Genomic DNA, 25,941 nt, shown 5'->3' on the forward strand with positions numbered 1-25,941 from the left:
GTGACGCTGACGTTCACGTCATAGTTGGTGGCTGTTTTTATTATTATTCCAATCGCTGTCCATTGGGGTAATATATCCTATGTCGGACAATAAGCTACACCTCGCGAATGCCCCTGGCAGCGTGAGGAGTTGGTGACTGTAACAGTGTTGGCCCATTCGCGATATCAATTGGATCGTAGATCCCAACCAAATTGCCTAAAGTACTACTGGCTCCCTCGGACCGTCCAATTTGACAAGACTAGAGAACTTGGTTTCCCCAGAAATTTGAAAACAGAAGCGAAAACAACGACGAAAACAACACGAAAGCACTACTGTGAACGTAGATTATGTCCAACCTGGGAGGTTTTTTGATTTCTAAGTTTCAAGCGACTCGGACCACTGGGGCTGCAGTACCTCGGTCATATGTCATATTTTCCTGTCAACATCATATTGAGTCTTTCGAAAGATGCTCTATTCAAGAATTCCCATGACTCTAGCAGTAGTGAAATTTGTCCAAGGGCAATCTCAAGAATTGCTCCATGAACGACATTACCAAATGCGAAGGCAGGGACATGACTTACTCTCGTGACGTGCGAGCTCTTTGGTATCTTGAAGGTCTTTCTCGATCGGTAGTTAGACTGCTAAGCAAGTACCGGGGTACGGAGGATACACGGCCACCTATCACAAGGCAGAAAGGGTGAGTCAACTTGAACACTTGACTCGGAACAATGAAGATGCGAAATAAACTCTCCATACCAGGTGACAATAATAACCAGTGCAGCAATCACCGTCGTCGATGGTCATGTTACAAGGTTTGTTAAGCCCAAAGCATCGCGAGTCCTTGCTGACAACAGCTGGTGTTGCACTGACAGACATGGATGCTGTCAACGCAGCTACGATAGCGAGGAAGATGAAATGCATCAGTTGTACGGATATGAGATCTGTCCGACGGGTTCTCGAATACTTAACTCTGAGGGGAAGACAGCTGGCTTTTATGCTCGTTAACAGTTCTGGGAAGGGTCCCTGAGGTGGCGGTCGTGACGCGGCTGTGGCACGGCATTTATTACTACGTGGAAAATCGCGAGTCGAGAATGGGCATCTCTACGCCGCCAAGATTTGATGTTACAGCTGTTTGCAAAACTAATGTCAATCGCAAAAATTTCGCCACTTCCTTGACCAAAACGGAAATCGATGTAACAACGCGTCCTGGACGCTCATAGGCGCTGAGACAGCTTTGAATTTGACTTTCTCTATCACCTATACACTATGGTCAACCGAAGAATCAGCAACGATATCAAAGAATGTGCCATTCGACTCTGGGACAATGGATGGGAGTTGGAGGATATAAGTGAAGTACTTGGTATTAGTGGGAGGAGCTGCTACCGCTGGCGACGGATATTCGAGGAGCCGGGCCAAGCTGGGCCAAAGTGACGGCCTGACCATGGCTTTGGCCCGGCTTGGAATTCTGGAAAGCCAAAGCCGGCGGCCTGAGCCGTGGCTTTGTAGGGTTTGCAGAGGCAGCGAAACCGTTCCGAACCCTGAACCGATTATCATCACCATGATCAGTATTACATTCCCGGTGAAAGCAAGAGTGAGATACCAGCGAGTCTGAGCAACGAGCCTTGTAAACGTCGCTGGCAGCGACGGTTGTTTGGCAAAGGCTTTGGATCCAAACAAACACTGAGTCACATCAAGAGTTTTCTTGCTAAGCACTTACAATATCATGACCTTTGATTTACTAATTTATTTTTGTCGGTCTCGTTTCTCCCGGTATCTAATGTGTTCATTCATGCGCTTGCGAAGGACCAGGCGATTACTACTAATGGATGTTTTTCACTCATCTGTGCTTCTCTGTGTGCGTTTCCACTCGTTCGTACTTGTCTGTGCTTGTTGTCCCTGCTCGTCTGCGCCTGCCGCCACTAATTGTCGTATCTCCCTGCTTGTTTGTGTGTGCTGTGGGCCGCCGCATATTTCTGCTTCTCTACCATGGTTTGCACTGGTCTGAAACTGTCTGCACACATTTGTGCATGCGTGCGCTTGTCACGACACTACTTGTTCCCGGTCATAATCTATGTATATAGGTACACTACTTACAAGTTTTTTCATGTGTTGTTTGATCGTCACGCTGGGTAAGTCAATTTTCACGTCTATTGTGTTCCTCGACATTAATGTTCACTCTCGTTCGCATTCCAACAGTTTCGGCGACATTCTCGTACGTTTGCATTCATTTGCATATGTGCGATCCTGACCAAATTGCCGAAAGTACTACTGGCTCTCTCGGTCAGTATCTTGCATTTGACAGTATTACAATCATTAGTCGGACAACTTCACGGTCTAATAATAATTTGACAAAACTAGAAAAAAAATTGGTTTCCCCAGAAATTTCAAAACAGAAGCGAAAACAATGACGAAAACAATAATGGTACTGTGAACAATTATGTCCGACTTGGGAGGTTTTTTGGTTTTTAAGCTTCAAGCAACTCGGATCACTGGGGCTGCAGTACTTCGCTCACTTATGTCATGTTTTCCTGTCAATATCGTACCGAGTCTTTCGGAAGATGTTCTATTCAAGAATTCCCATCACTCCAGCGGCAGTTACATTTGTCCAAGGGCAAACTTAACTGTTTAGGAATTGCTCCATGAACGACATAAATGCGAAGGCAGGGGCATGACTTACTCTCGTGACGTGCGAGCTTCTTGGTATATTTTGAAGGTCCTTATTTGGTGGTTTACAATGATTGGCAAACACCCCGTAAAATACCGGTGGACGGCTATGGCAATTGTACGAGGCGCAAAGGGTGAGTCAACTTGAAGGGGATGCGAAATAAACTATCCATACCACATAACAATAATAACCATCGCAGCAATCGTTGAAGCCGACGTCAAAGTCACAAGGTTTGCCCGACTTAATGCATTGCGAGTCCCCGCTGAAAACAGCTGGTATGGCACTGATAGGCATGGATGCTGTCAACGCAGCTACGATAGCGAGGAAGATGAAACGCATTAGTTGTACGGATATGAGAACTGTTGGACAGGTTCGAATAACTCCGAGAGGATCTGAGAGGAAGACAGCTGGCTTTTATGCTCGTTAACCATTTCCCCGAGGTGGCGGTCGTGAGGCGCCTGTCACGGTGACGCAGCATTGATTACTTAGAGGAAATATGACGTGGAAGACCGCGGGTCGGTATCTGGATTATCCAACATCACCGATCAAAGTCCTTTCGTTCGTAAATGATCTTATCCTCATCCTTTCGGCAATCTTATCACCCTTGTACTTATATCAGACTACGGTCTAGACTCCACCAGCTTACATCAGGAAAATCCCACATCACTTGAGCGGCCTTTTTTGATCTTGTACAGTACCATCAGTCGAAAAAAGAGCCGGAGTCCCTCAAGACGCCACAAGGCCACGCGTCTTCTTAAATGTGCTTAAGTTCGCCTTGACTCATCTTGTTGAACACTATACAAGACGGAAAAACTGGCGAAAAGGCAACACATGTCTGATTCAAATTGTCCCAAATGTCGTCGTAAAAGTTGCTGTAAGGCATGCCAAGAAGTACTCAAGCAGAAAAAAGTCCATGTAAATCAGTGAAAAGGCGATTAAACGGGATCTAAAGAGAGTAAAAAAGGGCTGGAAATGCATGCAAAAGGGATATTATGAGGGGGGAAAAATGCATTGCAAGGTGCTTAGATCTGAAAGAAACAATTAGCAGGATGACACCGGCATCAGTAGAGCAACTTACCAGATGTCTGCACAATCGTCCATCTCATCGGATGAGTCGGAGCTGCTGTACTTGTTGAAGCCAGGTTTCTTCAAGTGTTTGTATGCCATTGACATTGTCAGTTGCATTGCCTCCACACTTTTCTTTTGTGCCCCTTGAATATATGTGGCAGTTTTCAAGCCCCACTTCCCGACAGAGAATGCATGCTCAGTTGAGGATGCCTTACCTGTTGCTGGGTTCACTGTCTTTGGCATCTTTGGACGGGCCTTCTGTGCTGTGCCAGGTACAGGCTCAAGATCATCCAATTGGTCGATGATGATGGCTTTATCAACGACCAGAGTTAATGTGCGTTCGAGCTATTAAAAATCAGTGCATTGTATAACTTACGTACAATACATTAATGCACCAAGACAGCACACAACCCAAGGGCTCCAGTAATGCCACTTTTAGCTAGAGTGTTGGTGTCAAGAGCGGGAACATTAGCATGCCCAATAATACGAGACAGATGGGCAGTGGCGAGAAGCTCTTGAACAAAGGCCGAATGGAAGGTTGCATCCTTGTTGATGTTGTCAGGATCAGGGTACAGAAACGCATAGTGCTCAAGGAGGAGTGTTGCAAGCTCCGTTGCCAGAGTATCTTTGTTTGCAATTAAAAATCCATCACCATAGCGAGCGCAGTTGATCCAAAGTTGCTGCACCATTCACTGATGTGCTGGGTGACCTAAAAATAAGCAAATGATTAAAATAACATCAATGAAATAGAAGACGAACTTACAACACTGAAAACTGAACCAGACATCACAACCTGGTACCAAATGTTTGGATAGACAACCTTGAAGATTTCCTGACATGCGTGGAGAAGGTTTGGATCTGAGACTGCCCAAAGCTTGTCTTGAGTACCAAGCCAAAGAATCACTGTTGGTAAAAATTCCCTGGCCCATTTATTATCTTGGTCGCAACCTGGAGGGAGGTCAGTGTTAAGTATGATGAACATGACTTCGGCTGTGGTTCCACCCAACTGCCATTTTCCTTTGACCTGGCAGGCGCCATAAGCTCAGACTTTACAGGTGTGTTCTCGATCCTTGCTTTCTTCGAGGGTGGTGGCGCCTTGACCTGAGATGTGGTACCAACGGATGTCTACACCAAAGTTAGCCTGAGTAGTGAAGAATATAAACAGGGAGACTAGTACCGAAGCTGTGGTACATGGAGCTTTCACTGTCATAGTAGCCTGCTGTATCTTGCCTGCAACTGGCTTCCTCACAACCTCCGTCTGAGTCTCTATTTCATCAACCTCCATTGTTTGCTCATCTGTCTCTAGCCCCTCGATCTCCAGCTCCAAGTCCTCTATCTCCAGCTCCTCTATCTTGTCTTCTTCGGGAGTTAATAAATTGTCATCTGAAGAGAAGTGGAGCAGATCGAGCTTTCTCTTCATTCCAGAGGTGACTCGACCACTGAGCCTTTGAGCCAGAGGTGGGGGAACAAGTTCAGGATCTGCGACCGGCCTCATTTCAACCGTAGACTTGGATGAAGTCAGTATAAGGAGACTAGGATAAACTGATGGCCACCTTTCTAAGTGCGGATACCTTGCCCTTAGCAGATACTGCCACATCATGTTCCTGCCAATCATCAAGGTCCTCTCCTAACCCTCCAACCAGATCATCTGTGTCTTCAGAGACATTGGACATACTTGTAATGATAGGCACCAGTAGTTTTGAAATCTCACATGCATTTGAGCTTAAAGAAGTAGCATTCGATGTGTGAGATATCTGAGACTTTGAAAAGATGGTGGAAGGTGGAGGTTGACTGGTGGTAGTCAGCGAAGCGAGCTGGGAACCACCTGGACTGGCCAACTCGGACTTTTGTGATCCAGGGACAGTTGACCTCCAATTCTGAATACAGCCACCCAAAGTCGACTTTGCCCTTGATTTCCAAGTTAAATTGAGGAAGAATAGTGTAGACTCAGTGAGCATGAACATGTCGATTTTAAAAAGAACTCACAGTGGTAAGGAGTTGCCTTTCTTGTTCAGGTTTTGTGCACATGGCTGATTGTGACCGGCAATGACAGCCCCTAACAAGTTGTTGGAAGCATTGTTGATGGCAGCCTTGAGTGATTGTGGTGCGTTCTTCCGTCCTTTTTTCTTCTTCTTTGTCTCATCATCTTCCAGGTCCTCATTGATTGGTAGGCCTTCATCAAATAAATCACTGTCCTCTGTCGACCTGAGAACTGCTGCTTTGCTGCTATTGCCAGCCTTCTCTGGAGCCGATTCATCTTCTTTGCTTACTTGTGTCTTCTTAGGTATGCACGTGGCCTAGGCCTGACAGCCTTTGGCTTCTTCATCATCGACTGGACCTGGGCTTCTTCCATCTCATTCTGCAATGCTGCAAGCCGATTAAGTCCTGCTACAGCTAGTGCTTCTTTGGCATCCTGAGCTGCTTGGAGATGCTGGTCGTCAGCTGTCTTCTCTGCCCGGGTCCGGCGCTTCAGCTGGGCATCAAGGACAATCTGACCAGGGTGAGTAGTTGCATTTTTGGCATAGGTTTGGCAGATTGGCTGAGACATTAAGACGGGACTAACAAATCCAAGTGTAGAAAAATGGTTGGTAGAGAGGAAAGTTTATCAAATTGCTGGAAATGAATTTGTACGTGTCCTGCCAAACAAACACTTTGAATCCTTAATCGGTCTAACCTTGTGTGCATGTTGGCAGCGTGCCATTCACTATGCACAGGGCATCAGTCAAGTCCTCAGTGCTACTTCTCTTGATTCTTCTGCTGTCTATTTTCCTTAGCATGCCAAAAAATGTTCCTCATACTCAGGCTCCTCAACGAATCTTTGGTGCCTTCCAAGTTCCTTGTGGACGTGCTGGGTGCAACTGTTTTTTCAAAACCACTGCCAGACATACCAAACATGTTCTCTCTGCCCACCCCATCATATCTCTACCATCTCCAGACCCACAAATAAATGATCCTACAAGCGCAGTGGATGCTGATACCTTTCAGGGTGAAGCTGAGCCAGATCATAGCACCTGGCCCACTGATGAGGAGTTAAGAACTTCTGCTTCTTCTCCTCCTCCCAATGTACATGCAGAGTTTTTTGGACCTGGAAACTCACTCTACTGCAATTACCATCCTTCATTAGATGGTTCATTTTTTTGTTTAACTTCCTGTTCAAAGTCTGACCTGTCAGTGGTACAAGGTCGCCCATGTGACGAGCATGGAAATTTTCTCCCTGAAGATACTGCCCCCCCCCACCTCCTGAGGCCAAGTCACACGACAATTGGATGCCATTCAGAAATCGTGTTGAATTTGAAACTGCTGAATTACTCTATATTAGGAATCAGATGTCAGCAGGGCAGGCCGACCATCTTTTCAACCTTTGGGCCACGACACTCCTCAAACACGGTGACATACCACCATTTGCAGACCACAAAGACCTCCATGAAACAATTGACTCCATTCCACTGGGTGATGTGAAGTGGGAGGGCTTTTCATGCACATACACAGGTGAGAAACCTGACAGCGATTACCCACCCTGGATGGAAGTTACGATGTTTGGTATTGGGATCCTCGGGAGGTTATTCACAACATGTTGGCGAACCCTGCATACTCCGACGAAATGGACTATCAGCCTTATTGGGAGTACTCGACCAATGGAGATGAACGGCAATGGCAAGATTTCATGTCAGGTGATTGGGCTTGGGATCAGGCAGTGTGTAATATTTCATTTCTATTGCTAGACTATCAGAACTCGCCGAGTCGCCCTTCATTCCATCTATTTTCATTGTACTAGACTATCAGAACTTTCCCTTCATTCAATCCATCAATTTCTATCACACTATAGACTATCAGAACTCGCTGTTCATTCCATCAGGCTATTTCTACTATTGCGCTAGATTATCAGAACTCGCCGAGTCGCCCTTCATTCCATCTATTTTCATTGTACTAGACTATCAGAACTTTCCCTTCATTCAATCCATCAATTTCTATCATGCTATAGACTATCAGAACTTGCTGTTCATTCCATCAGGCTATTTCTACTATTGCGCTAGATTATCAAAACTCGCCCTCCATTTTTAACACTCTAGACTGTCCCTTCATACAAGATAGATCTGACTTTGCCCATTACAGGACATCATTGCTGGAGACCCAGAGACAATTGGCTCAGCATTTGTACCTGTCATCCTCAGAAGCAACAAAACAACAGTTTCTGTTGTGACCTGTAATAATGCATATTATCCACTCTATCTTTCTATTGAAAATGTTCATAACAATGTTTGCCGTGCACGTCGGGATGCAGTTACAATCATTGGATTCCTTGCAATGCCGAAAAGTAAGTCCAATATTTTCGTGCTCTTGAAACATGCTGATGTCAATTTTCAACTGCTAAGCTACAAAGGAACATGCTGCTGATCCACAATTTCGCAAATTCCGTCACCAATTATTTCACTCCTCACTATCCAAGATACTCGAAACACTTAGGCCTGGGATGACGAAGCCAGAAGTCGTGAAGTTCGGAGATGGTCATTTTCGGTGTGTAATCTATGGCTTGGGGCCGTACATCGCTGATTATGAAGAACAAGTGCTCCTTACATGTATAGTTAGCTGCTGGTGTGCAAGGTAAATATCATTTTGTCTCATTTCATTAGCGCTACTAGTAAGCATTTTCTTTTAGATGCTGTGCACCTCATCCAAACCTTGATACTCCCGCACTTGACCGATCTCATGACTACACTGAGGCCCTGTTTGAAGTGGGTACACTTGGCGAACTGTGGATGGAATTTGGAATAGTTGGTGACTTGGTCGTAAGTCTTTCCATGTCACTCCAAGTCTCAGTGAATCTTAACACTTAGTATTCTTAGCCTTTCACAAATGATTTTCCATGTGCCAACATTCACCAACTGATTGCTCCTGACATCTTACATCAAATCATCAAAGGCATATTCAAGGACCACCTTGTGGAATGGGTGGAGAAATATCTTGTGCTTACTCACGGATGCAGTGAGGCAGACTGCATCTTAGATGATATTGATCACAGGTATGAATTTAACACTAATGGGCCTCATTATTAACTAATTTCCGGCTCAGAATAGCAGCTGTCACCTCATTTTCGGGTCTGCACTGATTTCCGCAAGGGCGGGGCTTCAAGCAATGGACAGGCGATGACTCCAAAGCCCTCATGAAGGTAATTACCTCCCCTTTCAAGTTAATTTCACTGATGAATTGTTTTAATTAGGTGTACTTACCCACAATCGAGGGACATGTACCGACGGATGTCATTAAGACATTCTGTGCATTTCTCGAATTTTGCTACCTCATCTGTCGAAACACCATCACCGAGAGCACCCTGGATGAGGTTCGAGATGCGCTGTCCCGTTTCCATCGGTACCGCAAGATTTTTGAAACTACTGAAGTTATTTTTACTTTCTCACTGCCGCGGCAACACTCCCTTATGCACTATATCCAACTTATTCGGCTCTTTGGTGCCCCCAATGGACTCTGCTTGTCTATCACAGAGAGCAAGCATATCAAGGCTATAAAAGAACCATGGAGGTGATCAAGCAAGTACAAAGTGCTTGGTCAGATGCTGGTCACAAACCAGCATCTTGATAAACTAGCTGCTGCACGTGCTGACTTCACCAGTTGTGGGATGTTGATTGGTACCTGTTTTTTAGTGGAACTCGAGGCACTCGGTGAGTAATTTATAATTGTCTTTCAATGGTCATTCATTCAATGCTGCTAAATAGGCATGACGGACAGTGCCATCCCTGACCCCGAAGATACCAGTGCCCCCCCATCAAACAATGCTGATGTCAATGGCAATGATAATGACATACTACTAGTAGATCATGGCCCGACTGTTTTACAAGCGCACACTCGGCTAGCACGAACAGTCTGTGAGTACTATGTGTGACTATTTTTTGAGGCTATGAGATCTAATACATGACTTTGCTTGCAGAGACAAAATGTGCCCGCAATGTTTTGGCTCTTGCTGCAGAACTGTACCTTCCATCTCTTCCTGACTTGATCTGCCGCTTTCTTTTTGAGCAAACACACCCAAACGACAACCGAGACCCATCAGAAATTCCTATTGCCGGCTGCCCCAGATACAAAGGAAAAATCTTGGTATTCAACTCTGCATGTTTGAGATTCTATGCACCAAGTGACCTTTGTGGTGTTGGTGGCATGAAAGTGGAGCATATTTGTGCATGTCCTTTGTGGCGGAATGAGTTTCCGCACAATGACTGTATTTTCATTAACACAGGATCAATCACAGAGGGCATCCGAGGGCTTGAAGTTGCCAGGATTTGCGCGTTCTTTTCATTTAAATATGGTGGTCAAGTTTATCCATGCGCTGTTATCCACTGGTTCGATGTTATTGGAAACTCACCTGATGTAGAGACTGGAATGTGGATGGTTCGACCGGCCCACAGCGCCAACCATGCACCTCTACACAGTGTCATACATGTGGATACAATCTACCACGCTGCTCACCTCATCCCTATCTACGGCTGTCATTTCATTCCCCTCAATATTAATTTGCATGTGTCTTATGATTGTTTTTGGGCTTACTACGTTAACAAGTATGTCGACCATCATGCATTTGAAATTGCATCATGATCACTGTCTTCGAGTCTCACTGTAAAGCACATGTTGGTAGCACTTGCAATGACTTGAATCTGATTTTTCTCCTTAAGCCTCTTTACTGTCTTGGGACACTTGTCGTGTCTTGATAAAACATTGACTTTTGCACCTTGTCACGTCTTTTCTCTTCATTGCAAATTTCACTTAAAGTCCAAGGCTAATTAAGCGGCTCCAAGCCAAAAAAGGACTTTGTGATTTTACTGATGTATCCTATTGACCTATATTCATTCTTACTGATAAACCATCAGTCTTGTTCTTGCCGGATGGTACTCACATTGCGTCTGGTTCTTGGGATGACACTGTTCGGCTGTGGTATGCAGAGATGGGGCAGGCATTGGGTGAGCCCTTGTGGGGGCACATGGATGCGATTTAGTTGGTCTTGTTCTCGCTGCATGGCACTCACATCGTGTCTGGGTCGGAGGATCACATTATCTGGCTGTGGCATGTCATGGCTGGGTGGCCATTCCAGGAATGCCCTGAGACCTCCTTATTCCCTCTGGATACAAGTTTTACCTTGCCTCGCACACAGCAGAGCCCTATCACATCAATTGATCCTTGGAACAGTGACTTGATTTGCTTCTCATCCAGCTTGAACCACGCACTGCACAACCCTGCTGAACTAGTTGAAGGCACCTCTCATCATACTTCCAATTCAACCCATTTCTTGCCGGGACATGATGGATGGATGGTAGGGCCTGATCATCGACTCCTTTCTGGGTGCCCCTATCTTCCCCACAGCAATTTCATTATTCTCCTGTATGGCACATAGGAGATGCTGGTCTAATTGCTGTGATGCATGAGTGCCTAAGCCTTTCTACTGTCCCTCGCAGTTGTTAAATCAATATGTCTAGCCGTCCTTAATGATGATTTTATTGTGGCAGTTTGTCAACAGTTGGTTCGCAGAGATGATGGGTAGACATGTGTGAAGCATTTCATCGAGTTTGTTTGATGCACGCTGGTCTCTGCATATGCAGTGTTATACTTGAAGTTTGTGATGGATATGTGAGTCAGGATATGTGATGCACTATGTTTATGTTTTCTGTCTATAGATGCCTTGTCAATGCACTAGGATATCCATGTGAGTGATGTGACCATCTGAAAATTCATGAACACCGCATCAGACTTTGCGCAATCTGGTGACCTGTCAGTGATCAAGCAGAAGAGTTCTGCGGGTGTGCATGACAAAATCATAGTCTACACCAAGAAGTGTGCGATCATTAAAGTGAGGGGGGACAACAGTCTTCGACAAACTTTGGACCGAGATCACATTCAACTCGACCTGCTCTCAATTCCAAAGTTCAGACCGACGTCATGGCGCCGACACTCACGTCATAGTTAGTGGCTGTTTTTATTATTATTCCAATCGCTGTCCATTGGGGTAATATATCCTATGTCAGACAATAAGCTACACCTCACGAATGCCCCAGCATGAGGAGTTGGTGACTGTAACAATGTTGGCCCATTCACGATATCAATTGGATCATAGATCCTGACTAAATTGCCTAAAGTACTACTGGCTCCCTCGGACCGTCCAATCTGACAAGACTAGAAAAAAACTTGGTTTCCCCAGAAATTTGAAAAAAAGAGGGAAAACAACTACGAAAACAACAGGAAAACACTACTGTGAACATAGATTATGTCCGACCTGGGAGGCTGTTTTTGATTTTTTAGCTTCAAGTGACTTGGACCACTGGAGCTGCAGTACTTCGGTCAATCTTATAAGTATGTCATATTTTCCTGTCAACATCATATTGAGTCTTTTGAAAGATGTTCTATTCCCCATTACTCCAGCGGTAGTGAAATTTGTCCAAGGGCAATCTTAAGAATTATTCCATGAACGACGTTACCAAATGCGAAGGCAGGGACATGACTTACTCTCGTGACATGCGAGTTCTTTGGGATCTTGAAGGCCTTTCTCAATTGGTAGTTGTTGGTAATGCTAAGCAAATGCCGTATGGATGATCAATGGGATACTATCACAAGGCAGAAAGGGTGAGTCAACTCGAATGCTTGAACTTGAAGGAAGATGCGAAATAAACTATCCATACCACGTAACAATAATGACCAGCACAGCAACCATTGTCATTGATGCTGATGTCACAAGGTTTGCGAAACCCAATGCATTGCGAGTCCCTGCCGACAACAGCTGGTGTTGCACTGACAGGCATGGATGCTGTCAACCCAGCTACTGTAGCGAGGAAGATGAAATGCATCAATTGTATGGATATGAGATCTGTCAGACAGGTTCTCGAATACTTAATTCTGAGGGGAAGACAGCTGGCTTTTATGCTCGTAAGGGTCCCTGAGGTGGTGGTCGTGACGCGCCTGTGACGCGGCACTTATTACTACGTGGAAAATCATGAGTGGGGAATGGGTATCTCTGCGCCACTAAGATTTGATGTTGAGCTTCACCCATACTGCATCACATCAACAAAAGAGCCCAAAGTATGGAAGGCCTTGTGAAGTTAACATGAGAATGCGTGTGATTTAGCTTTTCAGATATACACAAGTTGTACACAAGGTCTTACATTGCAACATATATTCACATATACGGTTCAGGCTCTTTTGTTGATGCAGGCCCTATAGGCTATGAATTTACCATGTCAAGCCCCACATTAGCTACATTAGGCCCCCGTGCCACATCAACGTTAGTACCCATGCTGTGTCAGTGCCTCGTCACAGCCGTGTCAAGCTCACATGTCTCCCAACTTGGCTTGTTTAGGCCTGTCTTGGGCTGGCCCAGGGCTTGATGCCAGGCTGGAACATCACTAGATCTGCAGAGTATGAGTTAGCAGGCTCGAGCCCATTAGATGGTGGCTCATGGTGCACTAACATACATCATCGCGTGGTCCTTCACCACTGCAGATGCCAGTCTTGGCCTTGACCTTTGGAAACCATGGTATGAGCCTAGTTTCTTTGCGCCCATCCCCGAAATACCTGCAATTTAAATCAGCATAAGTTATGATTCATATCGAAATCCTTGCGACCTTTGCACGACGTATCTCCAACCATAATCAATGACAGGATGGTAGTACACTTCAACAGGAAGATCCATCTCCATTTGACATACCATGAGCCAAGGTAATCAGCCAGACATACCTTGCTGGTGCTGGAAAAGGTCATCAATAGTGCAATAATGTCCTGTTTTGCGGTCAATGGCATGCAGGGATAAAGTCAGTGGTGTGTATTTTACCAGGGGTTGAATACGGACTGCACATACCTACTGAAGTTGTGAACCGAGCATCATTAGAAGGTCCGTGCACACCCATGGCCCATGATGGAGGAACAAGACCATTAAGGCGTTAGTTATCCTCACCAAAGGAACAATTGGGGATTTGACAGATGCAATAACAGTTCCACCACTTGCAGGATCCACGAGCCAGCATTTTCCTCTATGGGCTGCTGATGATCCATGCTGCTCAGATAAAATACGTGGATGTTCGAATTCACAGCAAAGGGCATGCCTGTAGCACAGGATACAGGCAGAAAGACGTATCCATATGGCTAATAATCCTAAAAGTCCGATACATCTTTAAGTCTAGTTATCCACTCTGGAATACATCCGTTCTGTATGGTTATCGATCAGCCAGCCTACCGAACTTCTGAGAATGGCATACATGGCTCCGGGAAGGTGGCCGTCCATTGATGTCCATCCCCAGCGGTCATATTATTTTAGTGTTTGCGATCTTGCAATCTCCCCAGGTACCATATCACTATGTAGTTCTGAGATCAAGAATCACATCAATTTAACCTTCACAATCGCAGTCCAGAAATGCTATCATTCATCAGGTTGGTCCCTTGATATAATCACAAGGAGGCGCATCCAAAGAGACCCCTACAGCGCGCTCGGGTGTCATATCCCATACCTCCAGATCCGGAATTCCAGATCTACTCCATTAAAGTCCAGTCCTCCATCTTACTATTCCACCCAGCGCTCCACCTTCATCTCTGCACTCACCCCTAACTTCTTTTAGATTAGCTATTGCTCCGGTTACCAGTTATGTTCTTTCCACTATGCTTATTGATCTGTCCATTCCTACTTCATTTCCGACTTCACTGCTTTGATCCGCTACACTTAGTAATAGACTTTCCACATGCTTCGTACATAGCCCTTACCTTTGCTGACTGATTTACTTACATGTTACCTACAGTATATAAACCCCTGTAATACTCCGGAACTCCTCAGTTCGAATATCATCTTAGTTCTGCTCATTCCTGCAATCTCCGGACTTGAGTCTCATCTCTTGTCCACCTCCGAGTCTTAGGGGTTAAACCTTAGGACTACTTCTCTGGCTCTACCTTAGGGTAGTCTAACCTCTGTTCAGTTTCTACTCCAGACTTCCGTAGTAGCCTTACTCTGTCCCAGTATAAACCTCCCGGAGTTCCGCTGAACTCCACCGACACTAAGTCCTCCGGAACTTCCCGGACTTCCGTCGGGCTTCCCCTCTGTCCCCCGGAAATTAAAGGGCACGTACTCGGGTAAGGGGTGCAGCGCACGAGCTGAAGCCGAAGCCCTTTGAGTAACCTCTCCCTTGAGCACGACCTTAACATCGGGCTTGGTTCAGTCCGGTTTTCTGTCATTATTTTCTAGACACTAAACCGAATGCTAGCCTAGGTTCAGGTTCAGCTGTTGGCCAAACTCTGGACTGAACGCTGCTGAACGTGTTCGGGAGGTCTGGTTCGTGTTTGAACCGGGTTCAACCACAATCTCGAGGTGTTGCATTGACAATGCCCACCACGTCCACCATGCCGTTCCATACACCACGGACACCATGCACAAATGCCCAGTGCACATCAGCAACTGCTGACGTGGCTCAGACAAGTGTGGACGATGGACAACAGCAGGAGGAGCCTCGAGGGAAGCAGACGAGGAGGAGAACAAGGGAGAGAGACAAGCAGGAAGAAGGAAGAAGCTAGAAGGGATGGTGGACGCACAATGATAGTGAGTACTCACTCACTCTGGTACTTGTCCCAGCACACCCCTGCAACACCAACTGAGAGACAATAACACCCACCACCTCCAGCAACAACAATGCAATGCCCACTACACCATCCAGCCCAGCAAGAGGATCAATGGAGGTATGAGAGGGTGCAATGCGGGTGCAAGAGAAACCGGCACTGACGAGCGGGCCGCTGTGATCAAGGAGGGTTGTTGATTCCAATGGATGAGAGCAGGAGGAGGAAAGTCGAAGATGAGGAGGAGAACAAGGGAGCAGGAAGAAGGAAGAAGCGAGAAGGGACGATGGATGCGCAAGAGAAACCAGCTCTGATGAGCGACTCATCAGGATAATGGTAGTGTACAGAACTTGGGGGTGATGTGGTCAGACACAGGTGTAAGCAGCTCAAACGACAAAATTACTCACGAACTGAGAGCAGGAGGTGGTGATAGCAAGGTGTAAGCAGCCTGAACGATGCATGAATGGAGAGCAGGAGGTGGGAGTGTAAATTCAAGCTTGTGAAACAAGAGACTTTGTGATCAGCATGTACTAGTAAAAAACCTATAAAAGTCCAATGATGCATAAACCAAAAATGGCGTACATGATCCTTGAGCTTTCTCAACAAAATTCCAAACTTCCTTACAAAACTATTGAACTTGAAGAGCTCGAGGAAGCAAAACAGACAGACATATATACTATCTTTCTTGCGTCTATATGTTTTTTTGCTTTCATTTTCATTAGATACGTACCGCTTAATGAAGAATTTGAGAATTTTGATCGAGTATATACAAAGTGCTGCACATGATGTGAAATAAAAGCGGTGGGACTGGGGAAAAATTCTATTAATATTAAACATCATGTTCTATAGTAAAATGTATCGTATACAGTGCTAACTGAGCTCCTGCCATCACCACTAGAGAACTGCAGAGGGTGCCGGTGGTGGGTCAACGTGGCTAGGAGCCCAGCACAGGCGTTGTGTGAAGCCCAGACTCGGAACACAGAACATATATCAACAAAACCATCGAAGAGTCATACATGCATTCTGTCAGCCTCGAGCTTTAGATATAAGTGAAATGTGGGACTCACGAGTTACTGGTGTGTCAGGACACAAACTGCCTGATCTGAGACGCTGACTTGAAGCTTGAATGCTCGTGAATTTGATTGTATTAGAATTTTCATTTTCACTTGAAATTTTTCAGTGTAGCCTCTGAACGTGTATATGAAAGGTCACCCAGCCTGAGAGCCCCATCCTGGAATGCTCTAATCTAGAAAGTTCTGGTCAGGTACATTCAAGCTTGACTGACATACCTCAGATCGAGATCATCAAAGAAGTCAATGGAAGCCCATCAGGAGGAACCGGACATTCGGGAGAATCGTCCATTTGAGGTATACAATCACTGCCAGTATGATTTGTAATCCCAGAATGCATGATTTATAAGCAAAGGAAGCCGGCAGCACGATTCTCATGTGGATATATCCTGGATACATCCCGTTGGATAGTGGATGACTACAGAAGAGTATGTATCGGACTTTTAGGACTATAGTCCACTTAGGATACATCTATATAACATCATTGGCTGCCTGTAGAGGCATAGTGTCAGGATGGTGACCAAGGCTTGTACTTACATGTGATAGCACTAAGTGGGAATTGTCACCTCAACTTTCCTGAATCCGAATTGGTAGGCTTGTGAGCAGCACCATGGATGCTGGACTAGTTGTACTATGTGTAACGTCAGATACAGTACATCCCATCCATTTCCGACAGAAACACACTTGATTACACTTAGGCTCATCAGTAAAATACCACGTTACTTAATCAACTTGGCTGACTTGGCTGAAAACTGTTTGCTCTCTCCTGCAACATTCACTTGGCATATCTTGATTTTTTTAGTGTAAACTATAATAAAATATGTATGTTAACATAACCCAACAACTTTTTTCTGAACATGTTGAAGTTGAAATTTTGGCAAAGTGTGTCAACTTCTGCAAAGTCACTTAAGTGCGAGTTAAGTCTGTTTAAGGCAGCTTAAGTAACATGGTATTTTACTGATGCCTACACTGGTGAACCAATAATGATACAAAAAACAACTGCAATACAAACTTGAAGGATGCGCTATCCAATTGGCCATCAGCAAATCATTGAGTTCCTTATTTGCCTTAATTCGCACAATCAGGTAAATTCAAGGCCGTTTTTCACACTTAAAATAAGGAGAAAAAGGAGATCCATTTCCTTAAACTGAGGAAATAAGGAGTTGTTTACTTAAAATCAGGCATATAAGGCAGTCAAAAATACTATTATTTTAGATAGACACAGAATGACCAAAGTAGGCTAAGGTGAAAAAAGCATCAGGAAATCAGTGAGACAAAGTTTTTCCTAAGATAGACCTCATCCAAACCCATTGACATCACATGACAAGTGACCTTCCTGTGACCTTTTGTAACTCTGTGCTTCTAACTTTGTTTATTGCGCTGTGAGTCTGTGACAACAGGCTCCTCTGCAGCTATAGCATCATATTCCAGTGTATGTATTTATATTAAGTCTTCAAATTGTATTTGAGTGCAATTTTCATGCAGCTGATTGGTTTGTTCAAACCAATCCTGCCCCCATCAGATCTCTCATTAGTGTTTCAGGCAAAACTCTATGTCTCCAGTACTTCTTTGATGCCCATGCTGCCTGTTTGCCATTGAGACCCTTTCTATAGGCATCCATAAATCTCAGTGAATGAGTGGAAAACCTATCATGGTATGGTGTCAGCATGACTCAGATACAAGATTTATGACTCACCTGTGAATGGCTACCAGTGGGACTGAATCCAAAGCCTGGAGAACATTTCATTCAAGATCAGCTTCTTTTGACAATGCGGGAAGTTTGCAGTAAATATGTTTTGAATATTCCCAGCATTTCTCTATAAAATTAAGCTCACAGTGAAATTTAGGGGAGAAAATTGCTTGAAAGCCATGGGCTTCACAAGCAATCTCTGGCAATGACTTGATGCCCATGAAGTCAGGCTTGTTATAGAGCATTCTTCAACAGCAACAATGAACAACCCCCTTTTTACACTGAAATCCTGGGCATTCTGCCTGAACCTTCAATGCCCCTTTATAGCCTCGCTCCTCCAGTATCACCCCCATTCCTTTGAATACACCAGCATGTTTGTGATCTTTTGGATAGTACAGCAACTGTGGTGATCCATCTGTGAACTTGCCATTGCCCATTGGAAACTTTTTTTTCAACACCATGCCATCTAGGCCATGCATAGGTATTCCGTCTTCGCCAACCACATTGACCTCTACACCCTAGTTTGTTGGCTTCCACCCCTCACCCCAATTGGTACCATCCCACTTGTCTCCATGCTTTGGTGAATATTTAGGCATGTGTCATGTGGACAGTGCATCATCTGCATGCTTCAGATGTGTCATTGCATTGTCAAAGACCATGACATAATCCTCATCTGCATAGTGTTTCTTGAGAATGTCCATTGCATTGGAGGCCTGTTTAAGTATGTCCTCACATGTGAAGTACCCTTCATGGGCCTTGTCAGCTTTGAACAGGACACAAACACTTTCTGTTCTGTCTGGTGAATGCAGCCATCCATAATCAGGGCTGACCATATCTACAACCATCAACAAGGCACCCTCTCCCTTGGCATAAGGTACAGCAGTTTCGCTTTTGTGTACCCATTGAATTTTTCTATGGTCATTTGCATAATAGGTGGACTCATCATGATTCCAGATTACGTTTTGATGAGTGCTTAACAGTGGCACAGTACCCTCATTCCAATTGGGTGTGTATACTTGTGTGCAAGACAGCAGCTTGGCCCAAACAGGGAGGAACACTGCCTGTTGATATTCCACCACATCAACCCTCTCATGTCTGTCAACAAACTGACCAGTTGGTGTCTTCAACTACCTGTAACCAACATGGTTTATCCAGTGTTGTGCTATTAAGAGGGATATTGTTTTAGTCAGTTTTAACCATGACTTCACCTCAGCTTTATTGAGATATTTGACTATGTCCATTGCTCTAACATACTTCCCAATCCCCTATAAATGTAGAAGCAGCTCCTGTGCAAAGTCTTCATCTTCCGGAATAGAGGAGTTCCAGGTCCCATAGATATTCATAGGAAGGTCTTCACAGTCTTTACAATAAGCTCATACCCACTTGTGAAGACAGCCTGCTAACCAAGGCCCTTTCTGATGAGCATGAACAGTTTTTATTAAATACAGGTCATGTGTGTGACTTGTCACATTTATTGAATTTGCACCTAAGTCCCTTCATCTATCTACATCCACACACCTCAATTCTGAACCTGACAAAACCACATGATATTCCATGAGCATCTACACCCATCCATGACTGTCTGACACCTGTCCAAGTCCATCTGTGCCTATCCAACTCTTGGCCATGTTTGTACCCGACCATCTGACACACACCCAAGTGCAGGACTGCAGGCGGATATGTAATAGGAGAGTTGGGATGTTTTGGATGTACATGTAATGGGAAGTGTGTTCAATGGAGGTCACAGACTCCTAAGTAGAACACATGGTTACATGATTAGTTTAGTGAGTGGGTTTTTGCCCATACATCAGAGGTGTCTCGGTGGATATTTGCCTCAGTTGTTTATCTTGCCTTCTCAGGCAGTGGCTGAGGTATGTTACCATTTACATTTGTTTATTTACAGTATAGCTAATCTAGAGTAGTGCAGATCTGCTTCCACTTTACAAAGTTGTTTCTCTTGCCTTCTTAGGCAGCGGCTGAGTGCAGATCCACTTCCGCTTTACTTAGTTTTGTCAGAACCCTTTAGCAATTCCTACTTATACAAATCCACTGGAGCATGCCCCCAACATGCCATGGCCCAGTGGCTCCAGCTAGCTTGTAGATCCACATACAACACTTGAATGGTGCCCATCAACATAATTTTTTTTCACCCAGTGAAAGAAGTATAGTTGTGAACCAACTGAAGTAAGTTGTTTGTTGAGTAATGTATTCAGTACTGATGGTTCTCTCCCACAGGATGGTGAACACTGCAACATGGGGTGAATATGGGGGAGTATTGGTGAGGGGGTGCAGCAGTATTAGACTAAGACTTGGGTTGGGTGTTTGCTGTGTTCTCAGAAATTCCACTTGTCCTGCTGTACACAATTCTCTGTACACTGGCCACATGACATGATTCCAATGTGATTCTACAACACCACTTCATGACTACACTATGTACAGCCCAACCTCATAATGCCTTCACATTTGATCTCTTTGTCCCTCAGCAACAGCTGAAGTTGGATATGTCAACAAATACACTGACCATCATGCCTTTGAAATTGTGTTGATTGTACTTACATCTGTACTACTTATTACTCTTAATTTGATTTTCCTTCTAATTTCACTTGTTCACCTTAATTTGCTTTGACAGTAAGGAAACAAAGTATGAAAAGCAAGAAGTAAGCTGGTTATACCAGCAACAGTTGCAATACCTGACAAAGTGGAAAGGATATCCATTGGAAGAAGTGACATGGCAAAAAGAGGAAGACTTAAAAAATTCACCCAGATTAGTCAATGAATTCCACGCCACACATCCTGACGCTCCAAAATCACACCAAATTGCCAGTTCCATAATTCCAATTCTACAAACTCCTGGTTTCTTGGAATGGAGACAGAAAAATATCTGACCATCCTATATTTGTGAGGACACTCATCCTAAAAAGGGGGTAATGTCATGAATTCCCAATACAAATCATTTTTTGTTCCTTGGCTTTACTTTGGCTACATCCAAGAACCAAACCAGTCATGTGAATTTGTCATTCACACCTTCACATGTCACAACTTCACCTCTTCACATTTCACCTGTCACATCTCCAATTGGCTCCCCTACTCCATAAATGCTTACCTTTTTGTGTATGTCATAGCTGTTGATGAGTTCAATCAAAATGCCGCCAATGTTGGCACCGCTGTGGTTACTCTCAATGGGCCTAAAGGTGAGCTGCTTGGTCTTCAGTTCCCACTCCTGAGGCTTATCAGCGGGCAAGTCGATATGATGTGCTGTGACAGAAAGGAATGGGTCGCCCAGTTCAGATGTCCATGAGTCGAATGTCATCGAAATCTTGCTGTCAATGTGCTAAGACAATCATAATGAGTGAAAAGCAGACAATCACAATTATTAACACTTACTGCTAGTTTTTCCTTGACTCGTTCAACAGCAAGTTTTGCTCTCTCAATAATCTTGTCCCATGTCTTAGTGCAGTGCAGAATCTCTTGATCTGAAAGACTTGGCCGAAGGTATTGCAGGAGGTGGCGAAATGATCCTTTGTCAACAAGTTGAAATGCCTGCAATTGCATGAGGATGTGTACATGAAACAAATAATGAAAGTTGCAAACCTCATCCTCAGCAACAATGAGCTCGACAATATAGTCAACAAGGCCTGACTTTGAAAACTAAGGTGGCTTTGGGACAAGGGCATGATCAAGAGTTTGCTGCTCTCCATCAGGTACCTTGACGTTCATGGGAATAGCATGCTCGTGCATGATGATACCTTTCTCCTTGCAGCGACTCTTGTATATTGGAAAGTGGCAGTTTGGATGGCTGATCAGATAATTAGCATGGCTCAAACACACTTGAAAAAAAACTTACCAGGCAATGTGAGTACAATGGGTAGAAATGCTACCTTTGAAGAAACAATGTTGAAGAGGCAAATTTGCGTCCCTACAAGACAGAAGGCAAGTTAGTAAAAAACACTCAGAGACAGGGAAGAATAAAACTGACTTGCAAACATTACACCACCATCTGTCTTCGCTTTCGCTAGTATGCACATTCTTGTGACCTTTTTCTTCAGTAAATATTGTCTGAAGATCTGCTGTCTGCTTGTCTTTCTTCAGGCTTTTGCGAAGCTGGAGGTTTGACATCAGGACAGTAGGATAAAGACCAAAAAACACTTACATCTCGGTCGGCATCTCCAAATGTTTTGATCTGCTGGTAAGCTTCCTCAGGATCCTTGTCTTTGTTATCTAAATCTTCATCAAGGACGAAGGTCTCATCCTTGTTGGTAGATATGTCATTGTTGTCGTCGCCAATGATAGAGGAGCCGGTTGCAGAGACAAGCAGATGCTTGGTGGCAGGGGGCATAGTGGTAGTACCTGGATGTTTGGCAGGAATGGTACTGTTCGCTGCTTCCCGCACCTTTGCAGAAGGCTTGGTGGGTTGACCAGAGTGATGTGAACCAGCAACAAATGTTGCAGGCATTCAGCAAGAGCCCATTGTGCCTATGAAGGAGTCCAGGGTATGATGAGAGGGGCCAGAGGACAGCACTTTAGAAGGGGATTCAGGATGAGGAGAGATTGGCATGTCATCGTCGGCATCATGATACCACACAATTTCAGATGCATCCTTCAAATTGCCATTAGCATTGACTGCAGGGTTTGACATTTCAACGAATGAACTGACCTTTGACACATGAACCTTGTCCCTTTTATCCTCTGCTGACAATTTGCATAAGACCAGAATGAACTAAAAACATTAGAAGTGATGAATTGTGCCGGTGATAATTGCGCCGGAAAACTTACTGACAGTGGCGTGTCGACGGTGAGCATCTTTCAATGCCTGAGGATCACACTAGCACCACAAAATCAACTGATTCTCACAAGTCAAGTTGCACGACAGAAGCAATGGTAAATAAACGTCAAAGTTTCAGTGGGTTCAGACCCATTCAGACCTGTCCAAATGGGTCCGACGGAAATCCAAGACAGCCCAAATGAAGAACCTAGGTAGGGTTCAGTCCTGCATCATACAGCAAACCTCTGACCGAACTGCAGTCCTGTTCACACAAGTTCAGGTCCGAACCTGGGTTCAGGACTGAATGGCGGCAGCACTACACCCTCCCCAACCGCCCTCATCCCTCCAGCTACACCCTCCCCAACTGCTGTGGGTGAGGAAAATAGACCCTGGGTGATTCAGAAGTCTAACAAGGGTGCGAGACTTAAACTCATCCCAAGGGGATTGCTACTGGGTAGCAGGATCCTCAAGTAAGTGCGAGGAAAGCAAAGACTAGACTCTGTCTAGTGACCTGAAGGGTTCCAGTCCTTACTAGGACTGGGAACGCAAAGATGCGGAGGGTCCACGACGAGCGGAACTAACGGAACTAACGCGGAACAAACGGGGAACAAATGGAACAAATGGGGAACAAACGGAACTAATGGAGGGAAAAGAAACTATGAGGCTGCAGGAGGATGATTGGGTAAAGTTGGACCAGGCTTGTGTCTGGTACTTGCTCCAAGTTGTCGGATCCGATGTCAGGCATTTCGAGCGGAACTCACAGAGGCGGGAACGTTGCAATGAGATCAGGAATAGATTCGGGAAGATATTTTAGACAGTGAGTGGAGTACTGGGAAGTACTCTGTAAGTGGAAGTGGAGTTGAGTCTATCAGAAGGTAAAAAACTAAGATCCCATCTATTGCTACCTATATAGGAAGAGGTTCCGGAAAGCGCTATGCTACAACCAGGGAGGCTGTGAGATAAGGAACCAGTCCCGAGTAGCGGAAGGATCCATATAAGTATCATAACACATATGAAATGAGATAGGAACATGTTAGTAACACGGGGAACATAGCTAGTACTCACCAGTGAGGATGGAAGGACATGGACTGGACGGAGGAGGACGTTCCAAAGGCTAAAGGGATATGATGCACATGGTACATGATTGTTCCGCTGGGTTCCACTTGGTTCCGCTTAGCAGACGGCTTGGGGAAGATGCGGATGGGTAGCGGAATGGTGGTGGAATGCACAGGAAGATGGTGGTAAGGCATGGGAATTATACGGGATACGGGCCTACAGTGGGGATGTTCCCCACACCGCTGCATCTGCTGCCACTGGCACTTCTGGCTGATCCGGGACAATTGGCTGCCTTTGCCCTTGTCCCCAGTAGGTCTGTGGTGCCATTGTTGGCCGACATGGTACATATCAGACTAATTGCTGCTGTTGATCGTGTCAGCGATCAATGATCTACACAGCATGTAAGTTACTTACAGGATCTTGAGGGCCCATCTTCAAAGTTTTGATGGTGTTAAGATGTATATGTGAGTCAATAGTGTTTTGGTTTCGAGTTCAAGATACTTACTCAATAATTGGTGTCTACCAGCAGTTTCTTTTTTTGGACAATATAGGTGACTCTTCCTAGTATACAACATTATACACGACTCTTAGTAGTACTACTTATTGCGCTGAATTCACTTTTTTTAATTATCTAACTTGCAAGTTTGAGATGCCCTGAATTTGCTTTTTCAAAAGTGTACTAAGTTGAAAAAGCAATGTTTTTAGCTACCTTCGCTAAAAATTAAGTAACATAAGCGGGAAAAGCAACTGGTCATTTTACTGATGAAAAAGACTGAGAACTAGTGGCTAGGACTTAGAGTGAGAGATGACTACGAGGTGGTCAAGAGCAGGAAACGCTGCGCCACCTCGCTTAATTGCACGTAGACTCTATTCTACGCTGCCGAGGCACGAGGCAGCTTAGAAAGGCAACTTCGCTCACTTATGTCATGTTTTCCTGTCAATATCATACCGAGTCTTTCGAAAGATGTTCTATTCAAAAATTCCCATCTCTCCAGCGGCAGTGACATTTGTCCAAGGGCAAACTTAACTGTGTAGGAATTGCCCATGAACGACATAAATGCAAAGACAGGGGCATGACTTACTCTCGTGACGTGTGAGCTTCTTGGTATATTTTGAAGGTCCTTATGTGGTGGTTGATTGGCAAACACCCAGTACAATATCGGCGGACGGCTATGTCAATTGTACGAGGCGCAAAGGGTGAGTCAACTTGAACGGGATGCGAAATAAGCTATCCATACCACGTAACAATAATAACCATGGCAGCAATCGTTGAAGTCGAAGGCAAGATCACAAGTTTGGCCCGACTTAATGCATTGCGAGTCCCCGCTGAAAACAGCTGGTATGGCACTGATAGGCATGGATGCTGTCAACGCAGCTACGGTAGCGAGGAAGATGAAACGCATTAGTTGTACGGATATGAGATCTGTCGGACAGGTTCGAATAACTCCGAGAGGATCTGAGAGGAAGACAGCTGGCTTTTATGCTCGTTAACCATTTCCCCGAGGTGGCGGTCGTGAGGCGCCTGTGATGCGGCATTGATTACTTAGAGGAAATATGACGTGGAAGACCGCGGGTCGGTATCTGGATTATCCAACATCACACATCAAAGTCCTTTCATTCGTAAACGATCTTATCCTTATCCTTTCGATCTTACCACCCTTGTACTTATATCAGATTACGGTCTCGACTCCACCAGCTTATCCTATTGGCCTATATTCGTTCTTACTGATAGATCATCAGTCTCGTTCTCGCCGGATGGTACTCACATTGCGTCTGGTTCTTGGGATGACAATGTTCGGCTGCGGTATGCAGAGACGGGGCAGGCATTTGGTGAGCCCTTGCGGGGGCACACGGATGCGATTTGGTCAGTCTCGTTCTCGCCGCATGACACTCGCATCGTGTCTGGGTCGGAGGATCACATTATCCGGCTGTGGCATGTCGTGGCTGGGCGGCCATCCCAGGAATACCCTGAGACCTCCTTATTCCCTCTGGATACAAGTTTTACCTCGCCTCGCACACAGCAGAACCCTATCAAATCAACCGATCCTTGGAACAGTGACTTGATTTG

At 45.0% G+C, this 25,941-nt stretch overlaps 7 protein-coding genes across 7 annotated transcripts; 3 read left to right on the plus strand and 4 right to left on the minus strand.

Annotated features, from left to right (window-relative positions):
• Nucleotides 1–257: 257 nt before the first annotated feature.
• On the minus strand, nucleotides 258–923 carry EDB91DRAFT_1161210 (uncharacterized protein). The gene is made up of 3 exons (XM_041319824.1): nucleotides 561–923; nucleotides 394–503; nucleotides 258–335 (listed from the first exon to the last, which is right to left on the minus strand). The coding sequence occupies exon 1, from the start codon at nucleotides 898–900 to the stop codon at nucleotides 682–684; it is 219 nt and encodes a 72-aa protein (XP_041172271.1). The 5' UTR covers nucleotides 901–923; the 3' UTR covers nucleotides 258–335; nucleotides 394–503; nucleotides 561–681.
• A 182-nt stretch (nucleotides 924–1,105) lies between these two features.
• Nucleotides 1,106–1,437, plus strand: EDB91DRAFT_1161216 (uncharacterized protein). The gene has a single exon (XM_041319825.1). It carries the CDS (start codon nucleotides 1,246–1,248, stop codon nucleotides 1,408–1,410), a length of 165 nt encoding a protein of 54 aa, XP_041172272.1. The 5' UTR covers nucleotides 1,106–1,245; the 3' UTR covers nucleotides 1,411–1,437.
• Nucleotides 1,438–1,496: 59 nt separating this feature from the next.
• Nucleotides 1,497–2,082, plus strand: EDB91DRAFT_1161219 (uncharacterized protein). Its single transcript, XM_041319826.1, has 3 exons — nucleotides 1,497–1,517; nucleotides 1,580–1,640; nucleotides 1,697–2,082. Exon 3 carries the CDS (start codon nucleotides 1,757–1,759, stop codon nucleotides 1,982–1,984), a length of 228 nt encoding a protein of 75 aa, XP_041172273.1. The 5' UTR covers nucleotides 1,497–1,517; nucleotides 1,580–1,640; nucleotides 1,697–1,756; the 3' UTR covers nucleotides 1,985–2,082.
• A 1,497-nt stretch (nucleotides 2,083–3,579) lies between these two features.
• Nucleotides 3,580–6,260, minus strand: EDB91DRAFT_1086013 (uncharacterized protein; the record flags this gene model as incomplete). The annotated part of the gene is made up of 9 exons (XM_041315979.1): nucleotides 3,580–3,610; nucleotides 3,723–4,057; nucleotides 4,108–4,392; nucleotides 4,476–4,660; nucleotides 4,693–4,837; nucleotides 4,890–5,219; nucleotides 5,284–5,620; nucleotides 5,699–5,981; nucleotides 6,005–6,260. The coding sequence occupies 9 exons, from the start codon at nucleotides 6,258–6,260 to the stop codon at nucleotides 3,580–3,582; spliced, it is 2,187 nt and encodes a 728-aa protein (XP_041172274.1).
• Nucleotides 6,261–6,418: 158 nt separating this feature from the next.
• On the plus strand, nucleotides 6,419–10,315 carry EDB91DRAFT_1239333 (uncharacterized protein; the record flags this gene model as incomplete). Its single annotated transcript, XM_041321841.1, has 12 exons — nucleotides 6,419–6,839; nucleotides 7,121–7,239; nucleotides 7,272–7,406; nucleotides 7,826–8,027; nucleotides 8,086–8,314; nucleotides 8,370–8,499; nucleotides 8,557–8,732; nucleotides 8,783–8,808; nucleotides 8,830–8,879; nucleotides 8,931–9,247; nucleotides 9,338–9,387; nucleotides 9,654–10,315. The coding sequence occupies 12 exons, from the start codon at nucleotides 6,419–6,421 to the stop codon at nucleotides 10,313–10,315; spliced, it is 2,517 nt and encodes an 838-aa protein (XP_041172275.1).
• Nucleotides 10,316–11,693: 1,378 nt separating this feature from the next.
• Nucleotides 11,694–14,005, minus strand: EDB91DRAFT_1086015 (uncharacterized protein; the record flags this gene model as incomplete). Its single annotated transcript, XM_041315980.1, has 10 exons — nucleotides 11,694–11,727; nucleotides 11,751–11,884; nucleotides 11,985–12,076; nucleotides 12,215–12,278; nucleotides 12,388–12,527; nucleotides 13,037–13,113; nucleotides 13,177–13,276; nucleotides 13,439–13,559; nucleotides 13,656–13,803; nucleotides 13,935–14,005. The coding sequence occupies 10 exons, from the start codon at nucleotides 14,003–14,005 to the stop codon at nucleotides 11,694–11,696; spliced, it is 981 nt and encodes a 326-aa protein (XP_041172276.1).
• A 10,776-nt stretch (nucleotides 14,006–24,781) lies between these two features.
• On the minus strand, nucleotides 24,782–25,369 carry EDB91DRAFT_1161226 (uncharacterized protein). The gene is given in 4 exon segments (XM_041319827.1): nucleotides 24,782–24,900; nucleotides 24,956–25,043; nucleotides 25,112–25,316; nucleotides 25,329–25,369. The coding sequence occupies 2 exon segments, from the start codon at nucleotides 25,274–25,276 to the stop codon at nucleotides 24,996–24,998; spliced, it is 213 nt and encodes a 70-aa protein (XP_041172277.1). The 5' UTR covers nucleotides 25,277–25,316; nucleotides 25,329–25,369; the 3' UTR covers nucleotides 24,782–24,900; nucleotides 24,956–24,995.
• Nucleotides 25,370–25,941: the final 572 nt, after the last annotated feature.

Source organism: Suillus paluster (assembly GCF_016628075.1).
Source record: "Suillus paluster strain FC165 chromosome Unknown EDB91scaffold_84, whole genome shotgun sequence".
Lineage (NCBI taxonomy): Eukaryota > Fungi > Basidiomycota > Agaricomycetes > Boletales > Suillaceae > Suillus > Suillus paluster.

What these genes read in the sequence shown, in the direction of transcription:
- EDB91DRAFT_1161210 (XM_041319824.1), bottom strand. Translation starts at nt 900, where the DNA reads ATGCATTTCATCTTCCTCGCTATCGTAGCTGCGTTGACAGCATCCATG.
- EDB91DRAFT_1161216 (XM_041319825.1), top strand. Translation starts at nt 1,246, where the DNA reads ATGGTCAACCGAAGAATCAGCAACGATATCAAAGAATGTGCCATTCGA.
- EDB91DRAFT_1161219 (XM_041319826.1), top strand. Translation starts at nt 1,757, where the DNA reads ATGTGTTCATTCATGCGCTTGCGAAGGACCAGGCGATTACTACTAATG.
- EDB91DRAFT_1161226 (XM_041319827.1), bottom strand. Translation starts at nt 25,276, where the DNA reads ATGCGTTTCATCTTCCTCGCTACCGTAGCTGCGTTGACAGCATCCATG. An exon ending in ATGGTTATTATTGTTACGTG is followed by an intron (nt 25,044 to 25,111) that starts GTATGGATAGCT and finishes CAATTGACATAG; the next exon opens with CCGTCCGCCGATATTGTACT.